The following is a 26,557-nucleotide window of genomic DNA, read 5'->3' as shown; positions in this document are numbered from 1 at the left end:
GCCAGAGCATCCTAATACAGAGAATTCTTAACCCCAATCATCTCTGGGACTAAAGACCTTATCATGTAGGGTTACATTTCCATAAACATCTGCACATTTTCCCAATGCAATTTAGTTCAAATGAACCCTTGTAATTCTTTCTCATGCTTCCTAAACGTAAAAGTTGCTGCTTCTTGTATTTGTCAAAAGCAAGACTGCCTTCACACACAGAGGCTTTTTTTAAAGCGTATTCACTAGCTTTGATATCTCTCCAAAAAAGACAGTGCCCAGAAAAGGCAAGACTCTGCCATGATGTTGTACAACTCAATCCCCAGCGACATCAACCACCACCTTCAGTTTAACAACTCTACTGGACATTCACTAAAAAAAACCAAACAAAACCCCCTTTTAGCTGAGAGCCTGGAGTGCAGACGAAGCCCTGAGTTTAACCATCCAGGACTAAGAGGGATAATAAATAAATAAATAAATAACGATTCTGAACACTGAAAATACTAAAAATGAAAAATTAATATTTAAAAAAAGCCAGTCACATGAAAGAGCAACTGATAAAACAGGGAGCCTCAATATATACCTGTTCCATTGAAGGACAAGCTATGATCTGGAGATCTTCATTACTAAATTCTTCCTTTAACACAGCATGGAGTTTCTGGAACATTTGCTGAATGTTATTCTTTTAAAGGAAAGAAGAAAAAACTCAATAGTAAAAACACACAACACCCATCTCAAACACGAAACACAATAAGCACAATGTACATGGAATAGTTACTGAAGTGACCACGTAGGGAGAAACAGTCAAGCTTTAAGAGCTTTTCTTTTAAAACAAGCCCCAAAACAGCCACAAAGAACCCATGTTGGCTGTGAGATAAGAACTTCAGCTAAGATGAGCTAAGCTGAAACACTGAGTCCTACAGACTTAACCTGGAAGCTTAAAGCTCAAGCTTAGTTCTTTCTGGTGGGTTTACAGTGGGTTTTCCACTGAATCTGTATCATACTCTCTGCCTCCAGTGCTTTTGCCCATGCATAACTGACCAAGTTGTACTGGTTTTGGCTGGAATAGAGTTAACGTTCGTTATTTACCATATTCACCATATGGTGCCAACTAGAAGATGTGCAGAATGAACAGACCCAGTTGCTTCCCTGTAACGTGTGTGTGTGATGTAGGCTGAGTACAATGAAGAACAGAACAGCTTTTTTTTTTTAAGCTTAACATATGATTATAAAACATATTATTAGATTTTTACTTTTTTTTACCCCATGTGTCTTTTCAACAGGCTTCTCAGATCAGGGACACCACATTGTCTGTAATAGTCTGCTCACTATTACATGTGCGTGGTTTTTGTCACATGTTTACTGGCTGGATTGGTAGCCTAGTATAACTCTACAGATATACGGATATGTGTATGTATGTGTGTCTGTATATATACACCTATAAACATATGCATACATACATTTATATAGATATATTATACATATAACCATACACGCACAGAAGTATAAGGTGAACGATCCCACAAAATGTGTTTAAAGTCTTTAACTAAATGAAGGCCCAACACCTATAGGAAAACAAGCTGAAGTACATCTAGCAATACTCACCCTAACTGGCTTAAACAAAATTAATTCTGTATCTTTATTGGACAAGTACAACGACATGCTTCGTAACGTTGACGGCAGCTTTGTTTTTATTGTCTTATAAGTGGAAGAGACCAGATCGTTGATCTTTGCTGAAAGTAAAAGAAAACATGCTTAATAGGCTAAAATGGCATTCTGCTAGCTGAAATTTACACTCCGGAATATCACCTCCACTTCACTAGGGCTGATCATAACCACGGGGTTGAATGAAAGGGAATGAGGGGCTGTGCAGCATCAACCCATCATCCGACCACAATATCCCAGACAAGGCTTTTTTTTGGGACCTACTCAAGACATCAGCCCCTCTTTCCCTGCAGAAAATGCATCCAACCCATTTCTGCAAGCTACCACATCCTCCTGAGGTTCCTGAAGTCACAGCCTTCCAACAGCAACAAAGGTCTACATAGGCTCCCCCCTAGAAAACTTGCCTGGAAAAGAAACTGCCAGGAAATAAACAGTGTTAGTAAAGAGAATAGCATATCACAAATTCTCCTTACTGACCACAGGCCATGTCTGTAAGAAGAAACGCTGCACAGCCATCTGGATTTTGAATCAACCAGACAGGAACCCTCTCTCACACAAGATCTTCTTTCTTTATTGCTGGGTATTTTAATGATTTTACAAGATCTTTGCTTAAAGGGCAGGAGAAAAATACATTTCATAGCTTTAAAGTACCAAAGTTAACATACTATGTTCATTTTTTTCCTCAATTTCTACTGTATCTAAATTTTCTGCCTACTCCTGCTTCCCAGACAAATGACTCCAAAAAACAGCAGAAGCTCTACTTAGATCTGCCTCTACACACATAATTATCTCCAAACAAACATTAAAAATACTCCTGAAGAAGCAGGAGATGTTAAGTAGAAGCTCAAGTTAGCCCTTGAGAGTGTCTGACCCATGGAGCAGCACTGAATTATGAATGAACGTGGCTGGCTTTGCATTTTAAGAACATGATGCAACAGAAGGCTCCAATGTATGAATTGGAATAATCATATTTCTCAGTGTCACCCTGTCACCCTGTTTGTGATGTGAAGAGCAAAACAACCCAGGAACATCTAAACTACTACAAATGTTCCTACGAAGCATTCACATTTGAATTCTTAAGAAGAGGGAAACAAAGCTGGATTCCATTTTTGCACAGTGACTGGAAAACTGAAATGGAAGTAGGTACCAAATGTACAGACAATAAAAGCTTCAATGCAGATTCATTTTTTCCTACAAAAGCAGAAGCTTTATCTTAATGTAATCAAATAATTCCTTAAGCACGTTCCATATGCAGTTGCAGAAATGCTGTTTTCATGCAAGAACAGTCACAGCTTGAGAAATACTCAAGTCATTCATCTACTGCACCAATTAAATACATATTCTGAAGTTTGTCAGGTTTCGATTTAGAGGTATCTTAAGACATTTAAACTAGCACATAGGTAAAAATGGAAGCCAGGATTTTCAAGAAAAAGATAGACAGTTCTTAGGTACTTAAAATTTTTCCAAATCAATCACAGTCCACATTAATCCGGTCAGCTTTTCACATTCCTATGTTTTAGAAGTCAGGCACAGAAACAAATGACATTCTGAACTACTCAAGCCCCATATAATGCTGCTTATATTGCTCGACCAAAAATGGTGAATGGAAAGGGTCTTTTTCAAGTCTTTAGAAGAAGTCTCAAAGTAGTAAATGATCATGGCTTTATTAGCCTACAAGCACCTCAGAGGTAACATGAATATAAAACAAAGCAAATACCTGGTTGCGCCCAAGGTTGCTGCGAAAGGCTGTACTTGGGACCCCCCTGAGTGGCCATTGTTTTTAAAGCAGCTACCTAGAACAAGTACAATCAACAAAACGATGTTTCTTTCAGTTGAATTCACAAGAAAGTGACCAAGTAACAATTACACAAGTCTCAGATACTGCAGCGTATGGAACCTCCCCTGCTTTCTCTCTTCTGTGCCCTGACTTAACAACACACAGGTGAAGCAGCTTGACAGAAATGCAATTCAAAATTACAACCATGATCACTTCTTGAAAGTAAAATTTGAAATGGGATTAAATTTACAAAGACGCTTAGGCACAAAACCTCAAAAGAGATTTATCCTTAAGCAGGTTAGTCAAACTCCCCAGATTCCCAATGAATCACTGGGATCACTTGGACAATCTATCAATCTCACCAGTTACCCATCTATATTTTGGGTATGCCAGTGGCCCCTCACCCCAGCATGACAGACATCAGTAAATTTAATACTGTAATCTTCAAAATTCTCAAAAAACAGCAGCTGGGATATTTGTGATGTCCATGCAATGCTGTAGCCCCAGTTTCTGAGATGTCACACCACTTATGTGGACATACAGGAACATTTTTGTTCCTGTCCTCTAGGATGCCTCATCTTTCTGACCAACTTTTATCAGGAATTTCTGTCACAAACAGGACTTGGGAGGAAAGTCCTGCTCAGCAAGCGCCTCAGTGGTATAAAATATGCTGAGAACAGAAACTTTTAACACACTTCACAGCCATACTCTAAGACCTCCCTCAAGAACACACATAACCCAAAATTGTTTTTGAAGGCTTACAAATTCAGTCAAGGCAGGAGTTTTCCTGCAAACAGAAAAACTCCTGCCAACTGTCACAGACCTGTTTCAACTCAAGGAAACATGAAAGCTTCTTGATCGAAGAGTGTAAGCGTCGCTTTTAAAAACAAACTATGTCATGTTTCTTTAATCCATCAATCTCAAAAATGCTTGAAAAATTATTGCTGGAACTTAAAAGGGAAGCATGACCTTATAATGGGAAACGCCATCATCTTCAGCTAATCAGACAGAACTAGCAGTTTCTCCTATACCCAACTTAAATCCCAATTCCTTTGTCCTACCAGTATTTCAGTTAGGTTAACGAACATACAACATGGTTGTACCTTTGTCATGAACTCCTCCAGCTGTTCTATAAACTGTTTGGTTTGCTGCTGAATAAATTGCTCACAAGCTGATTTCAGGTGACGATCTACATCTTTCTTAGAGTCGATATAATGTTCTCTGATTTCTGGAGTACCCTTGAACAGAAAACAATTTTCTCCTTTTTATTTGCCAGAGATCACCACCCGCTTAAATGACCCAATTTTTCTTAACGCAGTAAGACTCCATATTACCTCCAGTAAGAACTGTATCAAGGCGTTGTTGCTGTTTAGTCTAAAAAATCTTGAAACTGCCTTAGGGTTCAGGATTTTAAATGCTGCATCTGTGAATCAGAAAGTCACTCACGCTGTAAGTCAATAAGATCCAGCTCCAGGAATTAAAAACTTTAATCATTCATTTACACATAAAAACACCTAGTATGATTCCACTACCGCTAGGTGTGGATGCACAATTGCACATGCACAGAAGCACACAAAGCTCGATCCACTATTTTTTAATTGCATCTATGGTGAACCTGCATCTAACAGTTGCAGAGTCTGAACAGATAAATACATTACATGACCCTAACATGTGACTGAAACTAGCTGTAGTGCTACCAGCACACAAATTATGTGAGCTCTTTTCCTTTCGTAACTATATCTACAAGTGAAAGACTTTTACATAAGCTATGTAGTTAAGCATTTACGAACAATACGCAGAATTTGGCCCATGTTGCCTGGGAAAACCAAGTACAGTTGCATGAAATAACTTCGAACTGGCACTCTTTTCCTGTGTGCTTAATTATTTTAGTTAGGACTAAACAACAAAACATCAAGGTTGATATACACTCATGTTTATGGTCTCTACAGATGTCCCAAGAAGGAAAAGCAACAGTGTCTGTAATTAACACATGATACTAAAATGATTCCTATAGTGTTACCAAGATGTTGTCAACCTGAAATCTAGTCAAATTGGGAAAAAGAAAATTATCAACACAGTTTCAGCATGGCTTATTACCCTAACGCCATTCATTTCTCATCCTACACATCCATCTGCTTTTTTTTTTTTTTATTTCAAAAGCAATTCTGCACCCCTCTTGCTGTATAAAACAATGGGAGGGAAACAAGACATAAGAGTTAAAGAAGTTGTCCTGGTTTCAGCTGGGATAGAGTTAATTTTCTTCCTAGTAGCTGGTATAGTGCTGTGTTTTGGATTTAGGATGAGAATAATGTTGATAACACACTGATGTTTTAGTTGTTGCTAAGCAGTGCTTACACTAGGCAAGGACTTTTCAGCTTTGCCTGCCCGGCCGGTGAGAAGCTGGGAGGGGGCACAGCCAGGACAGCTGACCCAGACCGGCCAAAGGGCTATTCCATACTGTATAACGTCATGCTCAGTATATAAACTGGGGGAATTGGCTGGGGGGCAGCGATTGCTGCTCATGGATGAGCTGGGCATCAGTCGGCGGGTAGTGAGCAATTGTAGCGTGTATCACTTGCTTTGTATATTATTATATTATTATTACTACTACTACTCTATTTTATTTTACTTCAATTATTAAACTGTTCTTATCTCAACCCACGAGTTTTCTCACTTTTACCCTTCCAATTCTCTCCCCCATCCCACTGGCGCGGGGAGTGAGCGAGCAGCTGTGTGGTGCTTAGTTGCTGGCTGGGGTTAAACCACAACAGAAGTGCTGTCAAAGGCATTAAACAAAGAGGGAATACCAGATATGTAGGAGTGTAAGTTTTGCACTGAACTAAGAATCCACACTCCTATGCAGTTATAGGAGACCACGAAGATAGATTCATTTTGTTCTCTGAATTATTACCCAGAAACTTCACTGATTCCGAACAGAGCTTAAGTTCTTGATTAGAAGCCTATGAGCTAATCAGTGTGAAAGTCACTTTTCCCCATTGTATACTTCAGTTACATGAACCTTAGCATTATAGTACCTTAAAAAGAAAAAAATTGGGTAGAAGCAGGACTTTTACATTAAGCAGTGTCCCTTTGTCTATAAATCCCAAATTAAATCTTAAATCTATGTGCAGAAAGCTTGGCTAGAACACAGTAAAACTCCTATTAGCCATGTTATTTTTCTTCTACAACTCATCCCAAATATAAAAGCCCTACTGACCTACGCTACAGTACATTAAGAATTAAGCACAATGTACATCTTTTCATCACCACCACCACCGCCCAATATAAAAAAGTGTTTTCCATTACTTACCACTACCACCTCCAAAGCACTGGCTGGCACAAAAATTTATTCAATTAAATGAAAATGGAGAACAAACTTGTGTGTCAGCCAGGACAAGACACCAAAAGGATGTATTTGCCCTTTAACCTCCAGTCAACTAGAAACTACTCAACAGGTGGGAGGTTTCATTGATGTTCAAATGCAACAGGTGAAATGGTTAGTGTAAGAATGGCTTGCTTCAGAGTTAAAACAGCAGTGTATTAGATGGCAGGAAAGAAAAGTTATTTCTTCAGCTTTCTCTTTGGAATGGAAGAGAAACTTGACATGCTTCCAATTATTTTTCCCCATTACCTTTATAAACTTGACAAGTGCATGATGGTTCACTTTTGTATTGAAAGGGTTTTTTCTGCATTTTACAAAGGAAACATAGTATAATTTTAAAAATCATGACGGTGGCCACTACTCTCTATTTTCCCTTCCTGCAACAGATACAGTTGCTACATAAAACTATTCAGCAATACTGCTTATTGAACTTGCAACATAAGAAATCCTTTCCAAAACAAAACCTCACAGAAAAGTCTAGGAAATCTTAATTTGTTCTAGACAAGTCAACTATGCATTGTCAAATTCACCTGCTAAACAGCAGTAGCAAAAGATATTCCTTTAAAGGGTCAGAAAAGGGGAAAGACATCTGTGTGCAATAGAAATGTAGATAACTTAGCTGTTCTTAAAAAGGACTGGATAAATAAGTTAGGTCAGCAGCAAAAAGCAGTCAAATGCATTCCATACAAAAATAAAGAATTTGTTAGGTACATCTGGAATCGCCCTGAATAAGAGAATGGTTTTGGTTTTTTTTCAGAGAAGATAAGAACAAAGCAAGAGATTAGAACAAGCATACAGGTCATTGCAAATGAACATAAAATAAACCCAGAACTTTTGCTGGCACATTAAGGGAGGACAATCCCATCCCATTTCTGTAGCCAGCAACTGTTTAGTACCTCTAGTTTTCTTAAGGTCCAGGGAAATTTCCTTAATGGTGAAATCAGTGTGGAAAGGAGCAATTTGTTCACGAAGAATCAAAAGGTGTTTTATTAAGAAAAGCTGTCCATCAACCTGGGTCTACAGCACAAGAAAAAGAACATGCATTACATGGAAAAAAAAAAACACAACAAAACCAAAACAATTAAATGAAGAGCAAAGTTTCAACACCTCCGCTTTTATTAGTTACTTCCTATAACAAAGTTAATACTAATAGTCTTACTAACAAGCTTTTTCTGTTAGTCTGTAGTGCCATTAACTACACTCTGGGATCAACAAATCCTACTTCTGTACTGTTCCTAACACATTGCTCTACAGAAGCAGACTTCATTCACATTTCTTAGAAGAATTAGATTAGACAGCCATATTACTAAATGTCCACATTAAGTACAGATATCCATTACTTGAAAGATACAAACTGATTCTTCGTAAGAGCCAGGAATTATTTCATGTAATTCATATAATTTATAGTTGAAAGACATGAGGTTCTAAAATTTTTTTAATGATTAAAAAAAAGCCAAACAGTCAATGTTTCTGTAATAATCTTGATTAACTGTGCTATTGTGCAAAGGTCTTAAGAAGCATTTTTCTCATGTCATTAAACGCAAAGCTTAGTTAATTTCTAAACAGTACAGCAAAGATACAAAGAATAACACAAGGCCAAGTTCACACCACCAAGATGATCTGTTTTACACCCCTTGTTATTTTATCTATGTGCTTTATACTGTGTGCTGCTTTTAATCTTTGACGTTCATGGCTCATTGAGGTAAATGGAGGAGGACTCAAGAACTCAACTTTGCTTTTGCAAGCTGGAAGAGAACTTTCCTTGATACAATGTTAAATAAAACAGTAAAGAAGAAATTAGATTTAAATCTGCAGTGTAAACAAATAGAAATGTTTACTAAAAATAACTGGTGGAAGGGTTTCTTGAGGTTTTTGGGGGGTTTTTTGTTTGTGTTTTTTTTTTTATTCTTACATGCACAGTTTCACCTGATAACGTTAAATTAACATGCATCAAGAACAAAGTAGTACAGATCCTAGTCCTGGGCCAACCTGTCTAGGGTTTATGATCCTGCATCACTGCAGGATGAGTTTCATTGTCTGCAATACTTTAAGTCAATGCTGACCCAATATGCAGCGCTGGAATGGACAATTAACTGTAAAACTCTGAATCAATTACATATTAAAAAGTTATCTGTTCAAGCTAGAAGGAAACGTGGTCTGAATTTCTTTTTAAAAGATACTACGTTTAACAAATATTTTTCAAAGGACATTCAAAAGAAATACTTCAAAATAGCTCTTAATTTCTAATGGCCACTAAAACTTTTTTCATTACTAAATATTTACTGCTTATACAAATCCAACAATTTTAGCCTACTAAGACTTTCCTTTTTTTTTTTTTTTTTTTTTAAATTCACTTCCTGGCTGTTAGGAATTAGCAAATTACTATGGTATTTGTATTAAAGGAACTGTGACGGGAAAAAAGAAGGTTTACTCCAACTACTTTGAAGTAACACTTAGAATGATTTGATGAAACTGCATTGAGTTCTGAGCAACACATCAGATCAAACCTTTTGATAACAGACAGTTCTGAGTGGAGAATACTTAATAAATCTTCCCAGTGAATTTAATACTTAGATTTTTGAAAATTCAAACAACGGAGGCAGAGAGAAAGAGAAAAGAGTAACAGGCAGTGAAAACAAATATAGGGAGCAGAGACTTCTAGCAGAAATTTTTCTTTAGGTTATCACTTGATTGAATTCACATGAGTCATGAGTCAGAACAGCCTGTAAACACGATTGCTACGCTTTGTATTCCACCTTTTCAGATAGGCTAGCATGTGAATCATCATCTTTGCTTTACAATACATTAACTGTAACTAAAAGCTGGCAAATCCATCAGGTCTCTGGGGGCAGAGCAACATGCTTTCACTACGATTTCAACAGAATCCTGAACAACTGCTTCATGGCTTTAGACATACATGGGGGCAGGGGGAAGGAAATCATAACCAAAGCACAGATTCTGACCTTGTTTTTGCTGATAGAATCAGCAGCTCCCAGCAGCGAGTGGATGCAGGCGGATAAGGCCTCTTGCGATAATCCCTGAAACACTGCCCTCTGCAGGGAAGAGGAAATCAGACCAAAAAAAAGGTGTTAGCAAAGCTTAAGCAGAATTTTAAGAGTTGTAGCTTGTGAAGGATGTGCTTGCCAGCACATAAAACCCCAGATTAGTTAGCTACAAACATGTTGTCTAAATGCAACAAGACAGGATGAAGCATTCACATATAAAAGCTTGCTACAGCACTTACTTAGACTGGATACAGGTATACACTCAAGCATGCCCTGTTCATCCTCCGGCTCTGAATTTGCACCCGGGTAGTGACATGGTCAATGATACCTAATGCATTCACAGCTAACGGCATGAACGATGCTTACTGGGTAACATGACTAGACACTTCATGTGTCAGGGTAACTATCTGTGTGCGCAGGTTATACTTGCAATAGATGTGAGATCATTCGAGTGAGCTTAACCTCAAGCAAACTCAAATTACCTCACGTTTGCGCCAAGTTAGCAAACAAACATGACAGCTGCCACGGCCCAGGTGACACGGAGTAACTCATAAAGCTGCAGCAACTGGATCATACGGCTGAGCTAGCCGTAGGAACACAGCTCGCCTCCACCAGCACTCCAACGTAGCCCATGACAGCCCTGACTGCCCCAAGACTTGCTGGTGACACTTCATTCATGTCTTCTCCTATCTACAGGGTGCAGGCAAGACATACCAGTCCTGCTAGAATATCTCAGTGAAAAAATAAATAAATCACTGTGCAGACATGCTATTAATGAGCCTTGCAAACAACGCAAAACCAACCTCATCTCTAAAGGTCTAGCTGAAAACAAGGGCAAATACCCATTTATCTTTAATGAGATTGATATATTAAGCAATAAAGTATTAATATTTTCCAGTTTCTTTTTAAGCAAATAGCACCTTGGTAGCAGTTTCACATAGCACCTATCAAAGATATTTGGAAATGCATTAAATGTATCTAATAAAAAGATACAACACATAACAGAAAAGCAAAAACACTCGCATTATGTTTCTCAGAGACTTATTTGCCTTTCATGCTATTAGGTGACAGACATAAATCAGATTCTAAAGGGCAAGTCTCAAAATACTTGTGAAGTAAACACCGCTTTTGTTTCTGTTAGACATGAAGATTCCTACTGTCTTAAACTTTGGAAATGTCTCCTACATTGTGGAAGGTGAAAAGATGTGCCACAAAAAATTGAGAACATTTCCAAAATGTAGAACAGTCACCATTTTTAAGACCAGAAACATCACCTTGTCTGGAGCGTGTCCAGAGGAGGGCAACGAAGTTGGTGAAGGGTCTAGAGCACAAGTCTTATGAGGAGCGGCTGAGGGAGCTGGGGTTGTTTAGTCTGGAGAAGGGGAGGCTGAGGGAAGACCTTATTGCTCTCTACAACTACCTGAAAGGAGGTTGTAGCCAGGTGGGGGTCAGTCTCTTCTCCCTAGTAACGAGTGATAGGACAAGAGGAAACGGCCTCAAGCTGTGCCAGGGGAGGTTTAGGTTAGACATTAGGAAAAACTTCTTCACTGAGAGGGTGGTCAAGCATTGGAACAGGCTGCCCAGGGAGGTGGTTGAGTCTCCATCCCTGGAGGTATTTAAAGAACGGATAGATACGGTGCTTGAAGACATGGTATGGATAGACTTGGCAGTGATAGGTTAACGGTTGGACTCGATGATCTTAAGGGTCTTTTCTAACCTTGACGATTCTATGATTCTATGTCTTGCAAAGCACACAGCAAGAAACACATTCACCCAGTAATTTCAGCAATAAGATCTATCTCTATAATCAGCCTAGAACTTTCTATTCCTTCTTGTCCTATTCACTGCTCAACTTCAGTGTGATAAGTATCTTGAGCATCAGACACTGAAGTATTTCTCCAATAGCAAAAGCAATAGACATACAAACCAGTGCCTTTTTTCTAATTCTCAAAATATGAATTTGTCTTGGAAATGATGACCTAAATTTGTCAGTTCACTTGTTTTACATAAAGATAGCAGCAAATAGACTAAGAGGTAACAAAGGCCAGTAATTGTCCATTCCTAATTTACATTAAAATACTTAGACACGGTGCTACACAGTTCATAACTTCACTTAAAAAATTAGATAAAGAAATTTTTGCATACATCTATACATCTGTACAGTTTGGAGAGACACACTAGAGTCCTTCTGACAGTAGGATACCACATTCCGTGCAGATCTGCTGGTGAAATCGTGGTCTGGTGCCTGGGATTAAGGGATTCTGCTGAACCTGTTTAAAAGTAAAATACACACATCAAAAACTTGCCCATCTGTCCTTTCAGCTGAAGGAGACTGCAATATCAACTGCACTTTATACTGACTCCACAGTAATAATACATATTTTATTGCACCCAAACAGGTTAGTGTTTTGGTTTTTTTTTCCTTCTAAGCAGGTCAGTACTAGATTTCTGATGTGTATAGAGCACATGGCTGTGAAAGACATGAATTTGCTTTCAGGGATGGCCCAGCTCAACATTTTTTTAACGAGTCAGTTTTACAGGCATGTCTCCAATGTCACCGGCCCCACACTTGGCTCAACAGCTGAAATTATCAAACAATTACTGAAAAAAAAGTGTAGGAGAAAAAAGAAAAAAAAAATGGTTAGTGACCATGGAACTACAGGAGATGCTCAGAAAAAAAAAAAAAAAAGAAAGAAAAAAATTCCATCAATTTTACTTCTTCATGCTTTCCTTTCTGCTGGGGATAATCCTATATGGATTAAACAGCCGCAGAAAGTGTAGGGTTTAAACATCATGTTAATAACCGCAACAATAATGGCAAAACCAATTTTGACATGAAGGGGTTGTAATCATAAAAAAGTGCTCCTCCTGGGTAACCTTTGTAATAATTCTGTATGCTCAAAATGGATTTCCACAACACCTGACAGATAGAAGTCTTGTATTATTTTCATTTTGTCCTTAAATCCTGTGAAACAGCTGAGTCAATAGCATCAGAACTCTGATCCCAAATAGCAACCATTCAAAAAAGTAAAATTTGTAAAGTTTTACCTAATGACGGAATAAGCACTTCTGAAGTCTTTATGTGATCAGTGCAGGAATTGTCTAAAATAATTCAGCAATATCTTTCTACCTTTTGCAACAATAAATTTATTGTCACAGTAATTAGAAGGCCTGTAAGACCCTAGTTGTCAGTTTGAGGTTCCTAGGCTATTTATTAGTCATTCAGCTACTCCTGCAGGCACTGAAATGGGAGAGAGACAGCTTTGAAGGGCAAATAATCCCAATTATCTCAGACACTTATCTTCAAATTACACCATATAGGTTCCTTCCGTCTCCTGAATGCAGGTGGGATTTACAGGACTTGTGAATGCCACACACCTGGCTTGAAGCAAGATGAACTCCACTCTCAATGGGATTTGTTGAGTCCAGCTAGAAACAGCCAGAAAGACCTTTGCAGGCCTTGCAAGTCAAAAGCAAGAAACTACCAAGAAACAACTGACAAAGAGCTGAGAAAGGTGCTGCTGGGAAAAATAACACTGTACCATTCTGAGCAATGATAAAATAAAGGGAGAAATTCTTCAGGGATCTTAGATGATAATTTAAAGGGTTGTAACACTCAAATGACTGGCATCAAAAGAGCCACATTTCATGGGATTTGCTTCCAGTTCACTGTAATTTACAGGCACATGGGTCACATATTTAACAAGTCAAGGACTATATTCTGAATTATTGTAAACAGATAAAATTACTAACTGGCTTCAGTAAGTGGAAATGCATTCAAAGGAAGAAGTTGCCTTCCCAGGTAAAGGCACACACAAAGACACTCCTAGATGCGCAAAGCATTAATTTAAAAGACATGCCTGACACACCAAACCACCCACAGAAGCATCCTTAAGTATACATCTTGATGGTAGGGCGACTTTGCAGTAGAGAATACAGAAGCTCAGTTTTATACAAAGTACAATAGATGCTGTCAGCTACAAAAGTAGTTGCTTCACAGAATGGATTTCACTGGAAGCACAAAGAAATGCCACCAAAAGAACAAGATTTAAGTTGTTTCTCATTCCCCCCCCCAAAAGTTATTAAGAACCCTGAGACAAAGTTCACCTCTCAATCTCTTATGAATTTCTCTAGGAAAATAACCGTTTAAGATGCATGCAAGTTTCTCACTGATGGTTCAAGTTAATGCTCACCCTCTGCGAGCTTTATGCATTAATTTGACAATGTGAGATATATTTCATACCAGATTTAACTAAGCTGCAGGACTCAGGATCTTCTAGCCGGACATCTGAAAATGAAGCTTCAGATGGCAGCTTCTTCTGTTCCTCTTTTAAACTCTGTGCAATTTGCTGCAGAGGAAGATATACCACAAAATTTTAATTTTTTTTTTCTCTCCTTAATTTAAGCAGCATTACACTGCTTTGATTACAATAGCGAAAAGCATACTAAATTGCAAAAGGAGTCAGCTACACTCAGCTCCCCAGTGTTTCAAAGACATTAAAAGAAATAAAGCCAGATGTTTCCAAAACAGTAGCGGAAACATTTGAATTCACAAGTATTACACAGATCTGTGTAAAGCATTGTTCTTTCCATTTTGCCTGGTTTTGCTGACCTCTAAACAATAACCAGTGAAGCCACCTAGAAAGAGAAGCTTAAAATAGGGGAACCCAATTCAACACTCACTTGGATTTCATACAGATAATTTCTGTGATGGCTTTATTCCTATAAATGACATGTGCAGATCGCCTCAAAGTACTCTCCAGTTTATTCCCTACAGGAGTTCAACAAAAAGCTTTCCCCTAACTCTACTCGACATTTCCACACCTCAACCTTTTTCACTACTTGGTCTGCTTCAAAGCAACGAGAGGCAGCAAGAATGGGCAAAGAACTGCATTAATATTTGAGCAGACCAGCACAAGAAATATTTCTGCCCTGTGCTTTTAACATTTTAATAATTCATTTACTCAGACAGAAGGTCTCTCTAAATAGCAAGGTTTTGAGGTTTAAAAGCAATCCAGTAGCAAAATGAATCTCAAACCAGGCAAAAACTGGAGTCTTACGAGGACTTATGAAGAGCAGTGTAATTTCTCGATTTAGAATGAACAGTAAAACTCACTTTCTTCTTCCTGCCTGAATGGCCATAGGGCCCTAGTTAGAAAATAAGGCCTTGTGTAGCCTAAGTATCTGCACTGCTTGCCTATAGAAGTTATAGCTAACGTTAAAAAGTTCTCACAATCATTTTTTCTTATCCAGTTCTATTCACACAATTTTAGGAACAAACAAACAAAAAAAAAACCAAACTGCACTCCTAACAGTTATACTGGTAAAACTTCTGATGACTAGTTGTTCTGAATGGAGGGATCCCGTTAAGCTACATTTTGTGTGATGGGCTTCTCAATTATTATTTTTGTTTTTTCTTCAAAAGCTTATTAGTCCTTAAACTTTCAGTATAAAGGGCAAGTATTCTACAAACTCACTAGCTTCAGGATTTGTAAATGCTTTCCTAAAACCCTATGAATGTCCCTTACGATCACCAAAGCATAAACTGTAACATAAGAAAAGCTTTAGACATGTATAAAGACAAGCTTATAGCAATGTGAGTTCAGTACTAAGAAGTTTCTCAGTGTTTGTCTGTTTACGGGCAAGAATTGAACACAATAAGGTACAGTTATACAATGTTCATTTCTTCCAGCCCACAGCAAAATATATATAGCTATAAAGCTTCTGCATTTTATGTAAGTAATGTTCTGATTCTGAAGTCAAACAACAGCTTCTCTAGCAACTGGTCAGCTGCAAGTAAGTCCTAGAATTTTCTAAGCACCACCAGCTATTCTGGTAGATAGATGGAAAGCAGAATAGAGTAATAAAATCTGGATCTTGTCAGTCCATGTCAGAATTGCCGTTCTTGCTCAACTCAGTCTTTTGACAGCTTGGGCCTCTGTCCTGGTTTCAGCTGGGACAGAGTTAATTTTCTTCCTACTAGCTGGTAGAGTTCTGTGTTTTGGATTTAGGATGAGAATAACGTTGATAACACACTGATGTTTTCGTTCTTGCTGAGCAGAGTTTACACTAGTCGAGGACTTTTCAGCTTCCTGTGCTCTGCCAGGTGCATAAGAAGCTGGGAGGGAGCATAGCTAGGACAGCTGACCCAGACTGGCCAAAGGGCTATTCCATACCATATGACGTCATGCTCAGTATATAAGCTGGGGGAAGAAGAAGGAAGGGGGGGACGTTCGGAGCGATAGCGTTTGTCTTCCCAAGTAACCGTTACGCGTGATGGAGCCCTGCTTTCCTGGGGATGGCTGAACACCTGCCTGCAGATGGGAAGTAGTGAATGAATTCCTTGCTTTGCTTTGCTCGCATGCGCAGCTTTTGCTTTACCTATGAAACTGTCTTTATCTCAACCCATGAGTTTCCTCACTTTTACTCTTCTGATTCTCTCCCCCATCCCATTGGGGGGGGAGCGAGCGAGCAGCTGTGTGGTGCTTAGTTGCTGGCTGGGGTTAAACCACAACAGCCTCTCATTATAAAGTGAATGCCAACAGTTATTTGGGGGGGATCTTTATTATGCTTAATCCCTTCCATGCAATGCTAGCTTTCAGTTCCATATCAAATGCAGTTCGTTCTAGTCAAAAACTAATTTAAAGTCTTTCATTGGCCACTTTCTTATTTCTGTGAGTAGTTTAATTCTGAAATCTTTCATCAATATAGTATTAACCTTTTAAAGTGAGTAGAATTGATTTGATTCCTTTCAACAGGAACATTGACTCAAAGGGCTTGAAATGACTACAAAAATGGCTAACACTGGTAAGAACTTGAAAAAGGCTACTGGAAACCATTGCTGACATGTTAAATTATCTAAAGGTACAAGCAAGTCTCCCCTCACACTGTCTGAGCACAGCGTAAACACATGTACTGAACACTAGCTGACCAGTAATTCTGAAAACAAACTTGCAGCTAATCGTGCCTGTCTAAAGCTTCTCTTCAACTCCAGCTCAACTAGAAAATACACTGGGTAATACCTACTACTTATGAAAGTAAATATTTACTGTTATGAGAGAAAATTTACAAGCTTCAAGTTTAGATAAAACTGTTAACTGTGAGAACTATCGCCAGTTTTACCGAGTTTGACATAAAGTGTTCTTTGACATCTAGTATAGGGTCATAATATGATCAGCAGGTGCCAGTTTGATAGTGCCAGTAATACTAAATACACCTAAGAACTGGAAAACCCCATCTGCAAAGCACTACACTGCACAATTGTATATACTGCATATAAAAAGAAAACCAATCAAGGACAATAAAAAAGCTGATGTTATACCTCCATCATTTCCAACTTGTCAGGATATGCAAGATCGCCCGGAGCAGGCTTGTAGCCTGTGATATCAGTCTGAATGTAAATATGCGTCCTATAGACAAGACGCTCTTGTACATCTTCTAACATCTGCTTGACACCAGCTGCAAATGCACCCAGTTGTTCAGCTGACAAAGGTAAGAAAAGGCACAAATTTGTTAATTTAATTACAAAACAAGCTTATAGACACAAAAGTTCGAAGTATCCCATATAGAACCGTCACAAAACTGGCTTTCTGCAGATGAAGTCAGATTATTTTTGGAACAGCAGCATGCAGACAACTTTGTGACAAATAAGGAATTACTGAACTCCATACTGCAGTTGCTTCAGCTCCCCAAATTTTCATTAGATTGTGAAAATGCGATCTCACACTGATAACATCAGACAACATGTTAGAATTAAGCATTCTAATTATTTGATACCTGGGTACGTCGAGTGGCATTTCTGCCTGGACACCAAACCAACGTGCTTTGGTTCTGTCACAGTCAATGCCTGCAGTCTGACTGTCGGGAGCCGACAAGCTAACTCATCTTCTGACCTACCAGAACAGATGATCCGAAGCAGCTCACATCCAACTTAAGAACTACTGTATCAGCCTGACTTTAAGTAGTAGGAAGTCACTTGTTAAGATTAGCTGAAAGATTATGTCACCAATTTTTTCCTCATTCCCAACGTTGTTACAATTCTGCTTCCAGAAAAACGAGCAGTTCTTCACGGTATTGGCACAGCCTCAGAGACAAAGAGTTACGCTGTGTTACATACCACCGACCAAGTATGATTTCTGTTTATCGCTTGGTGCAAGGTTAAGACTGTGAAATCATTCCATTATGCATTGGCCATACTAAGGCAATGAGATACTAGATTTTTTTCTGATGGTCATTTCACTTCTATGAGTCTCTGAACACTTCCAAAACTCAAAAATCTCTACCAGCTGTGTAACTCCTCTGCTAAAGTTACAATTTCTAGTCTGGGAAACACTATGTCAAGGAGAACAAAAAAATCAGGTTTGCATTCCTTTGTTTTATCATCGTGTATGCAGAAAGCTCTACATGGATGATGGATTAGCAGGGACAAGTGAAGCAATTCATTCATTTGAAAAGTTCATTTAAATCAGTCCTGGTGGTGCACGTATATGCACTGGGTGGATGCTTGCTTTCATTTGTACAATCTAGAGAAAGCAGGACTCTACAACATCAGTATATTAATTTAAATTGACATATACATAGACCCATAAATACAGACCTTTCTATTATAAATGAAAAATCATAATTTAAAATAACCTTACTTCATCTTTGACATTTTTAAAACCCATTCGAAAGAAAAAAAAAATCTAGGGATTATTTTGCCTATGTAATTTAATAGTTTTACCAGTTAAGTAGACAGTTAAAAACAATCAGGTTCCATCTATGAGTTACCATTGTTTTGTACGTGATCCTCAAGCATCTCGTTTTTGAGTATCCCGCAGAGTTCAGAAAGTGTCTCTAAGTGAATGACGTGGATGATCATTGGCCTCAGGACATCATACAACGAAAGACACAACTTCTCCAAGAGCTCACTATGAAGAAAAAAATAAAAAAAAGCAAAAGACTTTCAGGATCCTGCAATACCAAAATAAAATTCTATCACAAACACGGATTATTTTATGGCAAAGATTTTTAAAAGGAGAGTGATAAAGGACTGTTTAAAACACAAATCCCTGATTTCCCACAAAGCCTTTTAAGAGACATAGGATGCCAACTGCTTAAAATGGTGGTACAGTTTTGAATTAATTTTAAAATTAAAAAAAAAAAAAACCAAAAACCACCAACAACTCAACCTGTCACAAAGGGAAGATACTGCAAACTGGTTTACCTGGCTTCTGTGTAAAGAAATGCTCCTGCTGAGCTCAGAATCATTCCACCATTTCCCCTTGAGAAAAGGCTCATCTGATTCCAAGTACTCAATAGTTTATTAGAACCAGGAGCACATGAAGAGGGACACAGGAGGAGAAGCTTGGTAACCTTTTCTACAACAACTTCCAACATTGCAGGGCACAGTTTCCAGTCTAACTGAAGTTATGATAGCAATGCAATATGAAACACCAGAAATCCCACTTCAGTTTATTTTTTTTTCTTTGCTGTTCAAAGTGATGCATATCTTGGTTAAGACACCAGCAGCATTCATTCTAGACATTTTTGCCATTCTCGATGCTCCCTTCACTAATCACAGATTAGCTAATAATGCTGTTGCCAGTAGCTGAAAAATTCAAGTACTTCCCCAGTTAGACTTGGAAATATAAACATTAAGAAAATTTAAGTATTTACAGTGTGGTACAGTTGTTGAGTTTATTGCACTATATTTTTTTTTTTCTAATTCACGAAGAATGTCTGACAATAGGACAAGGACACTTCAGTTCCTTTCAGAGTGTGGACAAAAAATGCTCACAAAAGAATGCTCACAGGAGAAACATTTTCAATGCCTCTCTTCTGTTGTATTCTATAGCTTTACAAGCAAATTGATAAAACAATAACTCTCCAGGTTAAAAGCAGAAACAAAGGAGAAAGTTTCAACAGCCTTATTATTAAACACCACACTCAGCCTCAGATCTCTACTTTTGGGTAGATTTTTGGTAAACTCTTATCTGTAGATAGACACCTAGCTATTATGTCTTCAGAGCACCTCAGCACTTCAGAAAAAATGAGGCTATTTATTATACAGCTAAGAAAAAACTAAGAAAGCAGTTACTATTTGAAACATTTTCCTCAAAATATTTTATTTAGATGTAGGCAAAAAAGGTAAGCAAGTTCTTAAGAAAGGAGGTAACTACTTTCCATCAAGATTCAAAAATAATCCGAAGTCTATTCTCATTCTTGGTGTGAAGAGCAATAGTGATAAAATTTCTGTCTGAACAACATTTTACAATGATTTCAATTAAGGATGTTTACTTCAGGATTTGGACTGAGACAGCTAAATTGGTTCTTAAGCCGATTTAGTTAGATCACCTCAAATCCTGAGCATGTCCCACACGAGACCTCAATTTCTCAGAAAAGAGAAAGACTGCTACCGCTCTGGCACTATGGTTTATTTCTAGTGAGGCTTTAGGCGTTTATTGTTTTCCTTTAGCTTTAGAGGACAGGGAGGGTAGTGGGCAGTATTTCTTCTGGGTTACACTTGTTCAACTCAAGCTGCACTTGATTTTAAGATAATACAACACTCGAAACCAGTGTCTCAGTTATATTAATAGGAATACACTTTATTTATGAATTTCATAGCAAGGGAACATGACCTGCCTAAATTTAAAAATTAAGTATCATTATTAAAACATACCAGCAAATTGGAGAAGGGACATAATCTACTCAATTGCTCTAATGTTACAGGTCTGTTGTAACAAACTTACAATACTTTTATAATGCAATTACCACGTAAAGACAACAACCTGTGCCTCTTCTAGATCTAGGCAGAGCAGATACAGATGCTGCCCTTGCCAGGTGTCCACTACCCTGCCTTCCGTTCAGCCCACATACAGGCACATGCAAATATTCCTTGACAGTAAGGGCAGCTCACTAACTATAAATCTTTGATGAAAAATGGCTGGAGTTCATCAGCTTAATTTTACACTGAAGTAAATGAAAAGCACTTCTGCAACTGCCTGTGCAAACTGTTGGCACGGAGGCAGTACAAAAACAGCTGAGAGCTGTAGCACTGTAAACTTCTACAGCTCTTTCCAAAGCAACTGTGTGTCTTTATCTCTTTCAGACCATCTACAGAGCATTTACATTACTCAGATTATTTCTGAAGAATGTAAACTATCAGCTTCACTTGAAAGAAAACGAAAACAAAGTGATTAAGGGCTTTTTTTCTTGCTCTTCTTACAAAACCACTTCAATACAACCCTATTTGCCATATAACGTTATCTACTATATTACAGCATAGTAAATACAACATGTAGTAAAACAAAACCAGCATGTACCACCTACTCCAGTTTTGGTGTTGGTTTTGTGAAGAACTCATTGTAAAGCTGGTGTTCATCCTGGCATACATGGACCATAAAGGCACAACCACTTCGTACCTGTATTCACAGAAATACAAATACTTGATTATTAAATTATTTCCCTTGCATCAGTACCACAGGAGGTATTACAAATATTACTATTATATATCATTATAGTATATATTGTATTATTATTACCACAGCTATGATTAAATTGAAGCTTTGGGAAATTCAAAATTATTGAGCTCAACTATAAAACTAAGGACTGAAAAGATGTTACTAGCCAAATAAAAGCTCGTTGTGCAACTTCTGTCCCTTTTCGTTTCTGATGAAATTTAAGTAGCCACGTTTTATGCTTTTGCAAATACCCCTTTGTGAGGTTTGTAACAGAGCAGAGTTTTTACAGAATAATCTTCCACAAAACATGCATTACTTGAATAATAGTAAAATGTTAACGATTCAAAACCATAAACAAAAGTGACAATTCTGCATGCAAACAACTGAATTAAATAAGTATATTTTACTTGGGGGAGGGGGATTAAAACATAACAAAAACCCCACAACACATGACTACTTTACGTACCAAAGCACAATGATCTCTGTTGTTCTGACTGGTTAATTCTGTAACAGTGCTAGCAATACTTGGACCAAGCAAAAGCTCCCTCTGGTCAAGATAACACTGATGGATTTCATTGAGAACTTGTTGATACCTAGCCAAGAAATTAAAACAGTAACTGCATCCTGAAGCTCATTTTATGGTAAACATAAAATTCATTATAATACTCTCTTTTAGGTCTACATAATTTCATTTTTTAAAACTTTCTTTTAAAGGAATAATGTGTTAAACAGTACTTAAACAAAAGCAAAAATTTTCAAAACAAAATTGATGAAAATAAATTATGTAGACATACTCACTCTGGCATTTTTTCAGATCTTTGCTCTACTTGTTCAATAAGAGTCTACTCAATAAAAGAAAAAAGTATTATCAGTAAATGACTTTTTCTAATAATTGGAAAATAGTTTGCAGTATTTTCCCATGGACACAATATGCAATCTTTGGACATTCACACTTGCACAATATGCAATCCTTGCATTCACACTACTACTAAATCCAAACCCCATTTTCATAGCTTCCTTTTTAACAGTTAGTTACCAGCCCACTTACTCTGACTTTGGGAGCAGCTGCTCTGAATTTTACATAAAACAGCGTGAAGGCATTGTCAGAATTTGGCACAGCTGAAGGATCCTGAAAGAAGAGATGAGTAATTGGTTAAAAAGGAAAATACTGTATTTGGCTTCTAGTATTAAATGGCCAAGATAATTACGCTCTAAAACAGGGTATTGGTTCTTTACACTTATACTGCCAGCGGAACAGCTCTTTGCCACTTTCCATCTAGAAATCCATGCTTGTTACAGAACTTGGATAAAGCCAGATTGAAGAACAAAACCCATAACAAAAGTTTCAACCAACAGCCTCTACAGCAAAAGTAACCTTTTCAGTAATTACGGCATTCTCCATTAGAGAGAACAATTTTCTCTGGACCTGCCACAGTAGTACTGATTGTTGCTCCTTAATCTGTAGTACTAAAATGGAACAAAATTTCCCTTTTACCTGCCAGTGCCAGGGCGGAGAAGCTAAGTTTCAGCTCACATTCAAGCTTCTACTGGCATGTCAAGTTTTGAGCCCAAGCTTAGCTGGGCAGACAGCTTGAACGTAGACAAATTCTAGCACTAACAAAGCAGAGCAGAGACCCAGTTTAGCCACCAGGCTTTTTTCCCCTTATCCCTACTGATGACAGAGAGAGAAACAGACAGCCTTCCCTTGAAACACGGTGGGGACAGGAAAACTCTTCCACCTTCCCCATCTCCTGTTTGCCTGTAACAGGACTGAGCACAAGGCATACAACAATTAACTGGAGAAAGAAAGAAAGTGGGTAGAAAGAGACTTCCCCCTTTCCCTTCTCCTCTGCCAAAATATTGCAGCACGAGACATTAACATTTTAACGAGACCAAAAAACCTCCCTACCCACCTTCATGCCTAAATCCCACTGGAGTGAGCGGGACTAAAGCACCTAACTCTTCCCTGTGACTCTCTAACATCGCTGTCAACATTTTAAAACTAACCAAAAGATACTGCCAGAACTAGTAGGAACCTGCCACAGTTATTCTCTGCAGCTATGCAAAGCCCTGCAGACTTATCAAAAAGAAATATTTAGATGACCAAGAGCACCCAAAAAAAACTTACTGGAATATAATACTGAAGGACTCATGTCATGAACTCAGTGTTATTGTGCTTTAACAGTTTTCATCCTACAACACCCAGCTCCCATATACTTTCTTCAAGTATTCCCTGCAACCTCTCTCTCTCTGTCTCTAACGATCCACCTCCAAAACAGACGCCCACAGTACGTGTATTTCTCTTGTGCTCCCTCCCCAGTCGGCAACACAGATAGCAGTGTGCACTGCAGCTGATTCAGAGCTCCAGTGCACAATCTGGTTCAGGAAAGCATGCTGTCTGGCCAGCTGGTTGCTGCCTCTCTAACACAGTCATTTTATCCATCCCTGGCCTTCACTGAGGTTACTGTTCACCTACCTCAATTCACCTTCTTCAGTTCCCAGGATCTTTTAATTATTACTATTTTTAAATCTTTTGGATCACTAGGACTCTGTCAGATTCAGCTGAAACTTGGCCAATCTACACAAACACTGTGGTATGGGACTGGCCTATTTTCACACAAAACTGCTGACACCTCCCACCCTCAAAAAAAAAACCAAAAAAGGAGAAGAAAACTGTATAGTGTTACAACAGACATTTCCATACAGCTCGAGTTACCACTTACTGATTCACCTTACCCTTTTCATTAACTGGCTTGTGAGGTTCTGTAGCGTATTCACAGTGTATGTCTTGATAAGGTGCATAGCTTTAGAAAGGCATTGTTTAAACTTAGTCAAATATACAGGATAGTCTTTAAAATTTGGCTGAAAGAAATAAAAAATCCATTTTAAATACGAACAATAAGAGAGTCAAAAATTTATCTAAACTTAAAATACTCTTTTCACTAGCTAGCAAAGCTAGTTTGTACGAACTAAAAGCAGTATTTTATAAAAATTAAGCAGAATATTAAGTATATTCAGTAAAAATGTCTTAAGTTCATAAACCATCATCTTTGCTTTCTTACTGTATTTGGCAGAGAGAACATTTTATAGGAAAAAAAAACAGCACCACAAAAATAGCATGAATAGTATGAAACTATTAAGATTTAACTAAAACCAATACAGAATTACTTACATGCGATGAAATATATGCAATACAATCATCAAGCTTAGCCAGCATGGGAATGAATCCTTCACTGTTCACGGACAGCGTAGGGGAATTCAATTTCTTTGGAAAACAAGACAAAAGCCTCATTGTAAGCAACACAAGTAACTTAGTACTGGCGACAAAGTTCAAAAGATCAGTGCGTTTTCATTTTCTAAGACTATTAACAGTGAAATAATACTTACTGTATTGATGTTTTCCAGCTCATTAAAATAAGAAAGTTTCTGCTGGATGTTTTCAGCCAGGTCAACAAGTTCTGACTATTAAAAAAACAATGAAGAAAAGAAAATCAGCAACCTAGCAAGCAGTTTAAATGTATTTTTTATATATATATATATAAAATTATTCAGCCTCCCCTTCAGCTCTCAGCACACACCAGTGTTAACTAGCTCTAGATAACTTGCACCTAAATAAGTACAACAAAAGATGCAGAACAGAGCAGAGCTCTCTTGCTCTCTCTTACCACAAAAAGACACATTACTCTCAATAGCGTATGTAAAAACATACATTCTACAGGTTCGTCAGCATTCCATAGATACTATTGCATACAAACAGCAATGCTGTCATCAGTAGTACAGAGAACTGTAGAAATCCTGTATCGCAGGACTGGAGCCTTTAAAAGTTCTCCCTTATTCAGTCATGCTAAAAAGACACCTTCATATCACTGTTGGAGTAGTTCATGAAGAGAAAGAAAGTATCTGGGAAATAAGCTCGTAACTTTAAAAAAAATCTTTCTTCTTGCAATAACCAGTTCAAATTATTTCTGTAAGTGATATGAATTATTAATCTCAATGAAGTTTGCACTTGTCAGGCATCAGTTACAAAAGCTCCCCTCAGCTAGCTATCCTTCTTGATTCAAGTGTATATCAACACATACTGAACATTTTACTGCACAGAGCCTGACACCCTAGCTACAGGTGTAACACACCAAAAACGAGGTCCAAAGTAAATGGAGGGATTGTCACCACAGCCCACAAGTTTCCCTAACCTGAGAAAAAGAAACTTTTTGTTTATGGTACCTTAGAAGTTTCCAGTGATCCTCCCATCAAAGATTACCTGCTCTTTCAGAAGTTGTTCACAGGCCTCATGCAGCGTTCCTGTCTTCGTGGACACAAAAAGATACTGTTTTTGCAGTGACTCCAGGTGCTGAAGGGCACTATTCACATCATTCAAGATAGCATCACATTGCTCCTGAAACCCAGACAAGTAATCCCTCATCTGTCTAGAAAAAGAGAATCGACAGATAACAAGTAAAATTTCACTTTCTGTATTTGCAAATCCAGCTGCCTGCAGGGACACTGCCACTACCCTTCCCCCTCTAGGAATAAAAGACCACTTGCACCAACCAAGAGTGCACAACAAGCAGGTGTTTCGTGATCCGCAGAAATAACAGAGCTATAGGGTTTGGAATAGCCACTGCAGTAACTCCATTTCCCCGACATTCCTTATAGCAAGCCTACCCAGAAAGCGGCAGCATGCACCACAGCTCGTTTAGAGCATGCGAATACTGTCTAGATGGACAGCACAAACATAGTGACTACTGAAGGCTACTGCTAGCAGCCAAATTCTACCTGCCTTGCTTCCAATAGGAGTGTTAATTTGGGTCTCTTCTTCTATACAATTTTCAGTTTCCATTTAGAAATTACTTTTACTCTCCTAAAGTAGCTGAAATTATCCAGATGATTCCAAACTTACTGTGAGGACTGGAAGAGGCTTACATGAAATAGATCCTGTATCTAATGTCACCAAGTTTGTCTCAGACTCAATGCAGATATAAACTCTAAACGATCACTGAATATATGGCAAGCGTTCAGCTTGACTAAAACATCATTTAAAATGAATTACTCTTGGATGTCAGCTAAAACTTCTGAGCTCTACTTTACCACATACAAAGCAGAAAGTAAAATCACAGTTCTCTCTAGTCACGCACAACCCTTTAGTGTACAACAGGCAAAGAACTTATTTGCCTCCTGCTCCTCTGGCCTCCTGCAAACAATTACATATTGGCCATCCTACAAACCGTTCTGCACCCATGGCACCCTGAAGTATCTGTGTGCACTATTATGAACATGTCAACTGTCAAAGTGCAAGGGTGCT

General features: G+C 38.2%; 1 protein-coding gene across 4 annotated transcripts in view; it reads right to left on the bottom strand.

Annotated features, from left to right (window-relative positions):
- COG3 (component of oligomeric golgi complex 3) overlaps positions 1-26,557 on the bottom strand; it is a 43,927-nt gene that overhangs the window by 13,291 nt on the left and 4,079 nt on the right. For 2 of the 4 annotated variants that reach the window (XM_087756530.1, XM_087756531.1), the window contains exons 4-22: positions 25,517-25,682; positions 24,646-24,720; positions 24,431-24,523; positions 23,995-24,120; positions 22,307-22,387; positions 22,057-22,100; positions 21,725-21,851; positions 21,128-21,219; positions 18,587-18,726; positions 17,139-17,299; positions 14,061-14,166; positions 11,963-12,087; positions 9,776-9,865; positions 7,709-7,829; positions 4,765-4,853; positions 4,534-4,668; positions 3,371-3,446; positions 1,594-1,721; positions 572-670 (exon numbers count right to left, since the gene is read on the bottom strand). In XM_087756530.1, the coding sequence (XP_087612656.1) occupies positions 572-670; positions 1,594-1,721; positions 3,371-3,446; positions 4,534-4,668; positions 4,765-4,853; positions 7,709-7,829; positions 9,776-9,865; positions 11,963-12,087; positions 14,061-14,166; positions 17,139-17,299; positions 18,587-18,726; positions 21,128-21,219; positions 21,725-21,851; positions 22,057-22,100; positions 22,307-22,387; positions 23,995-24,120; positions 24,431-24,523; positions 24,646-24,720; positions 25,517-25,682 (2,074 nt within the window). Of the gene's footprint in view, positions 1-571; positions 671-1,593; positions 1,722-3,370; positions 3,447-4,533; positions 4,669-4,764; positions 4,854-7,708; positions 7,830-9,775; positions 9,866-11,962; positions 12,088-14,060; positions 14,167-17,138; positions 17,300-18,586; positions 18,727-21,127; positions 21,220-21,724; positions 21,852-22,056; positions 22,101-22,306; positions 22,388-23,994; positions 24,121-24,430; positions 24,524-24,645; positions 24,721-25,479; positions 25,683-26,557 lie in introns of those variants that run through there. The other 2 variants (XM_087756532.1, XR_015704585.1) reach the window with 2 other exon arrangements.

Source organism: Nipponia nippon, unplaced genomic scaffold (genome assembly GCF_047370975.1).
Source record: "Nipponia nippon isolate SJK-2023a ecotype South Korea unplaced genomic scaffold, ASM4737097v1 scaffold_2, whole genome shotgun sequence".
NCBI lineage: Eukaryota > Metazoa > Chordata > Aves > Pelecaniformes > Threskiornithidae > Nipponia > Nipponia nippon.
This window is presented reverse-complemented; position numbering and strand designations above follow the sequence as displayed.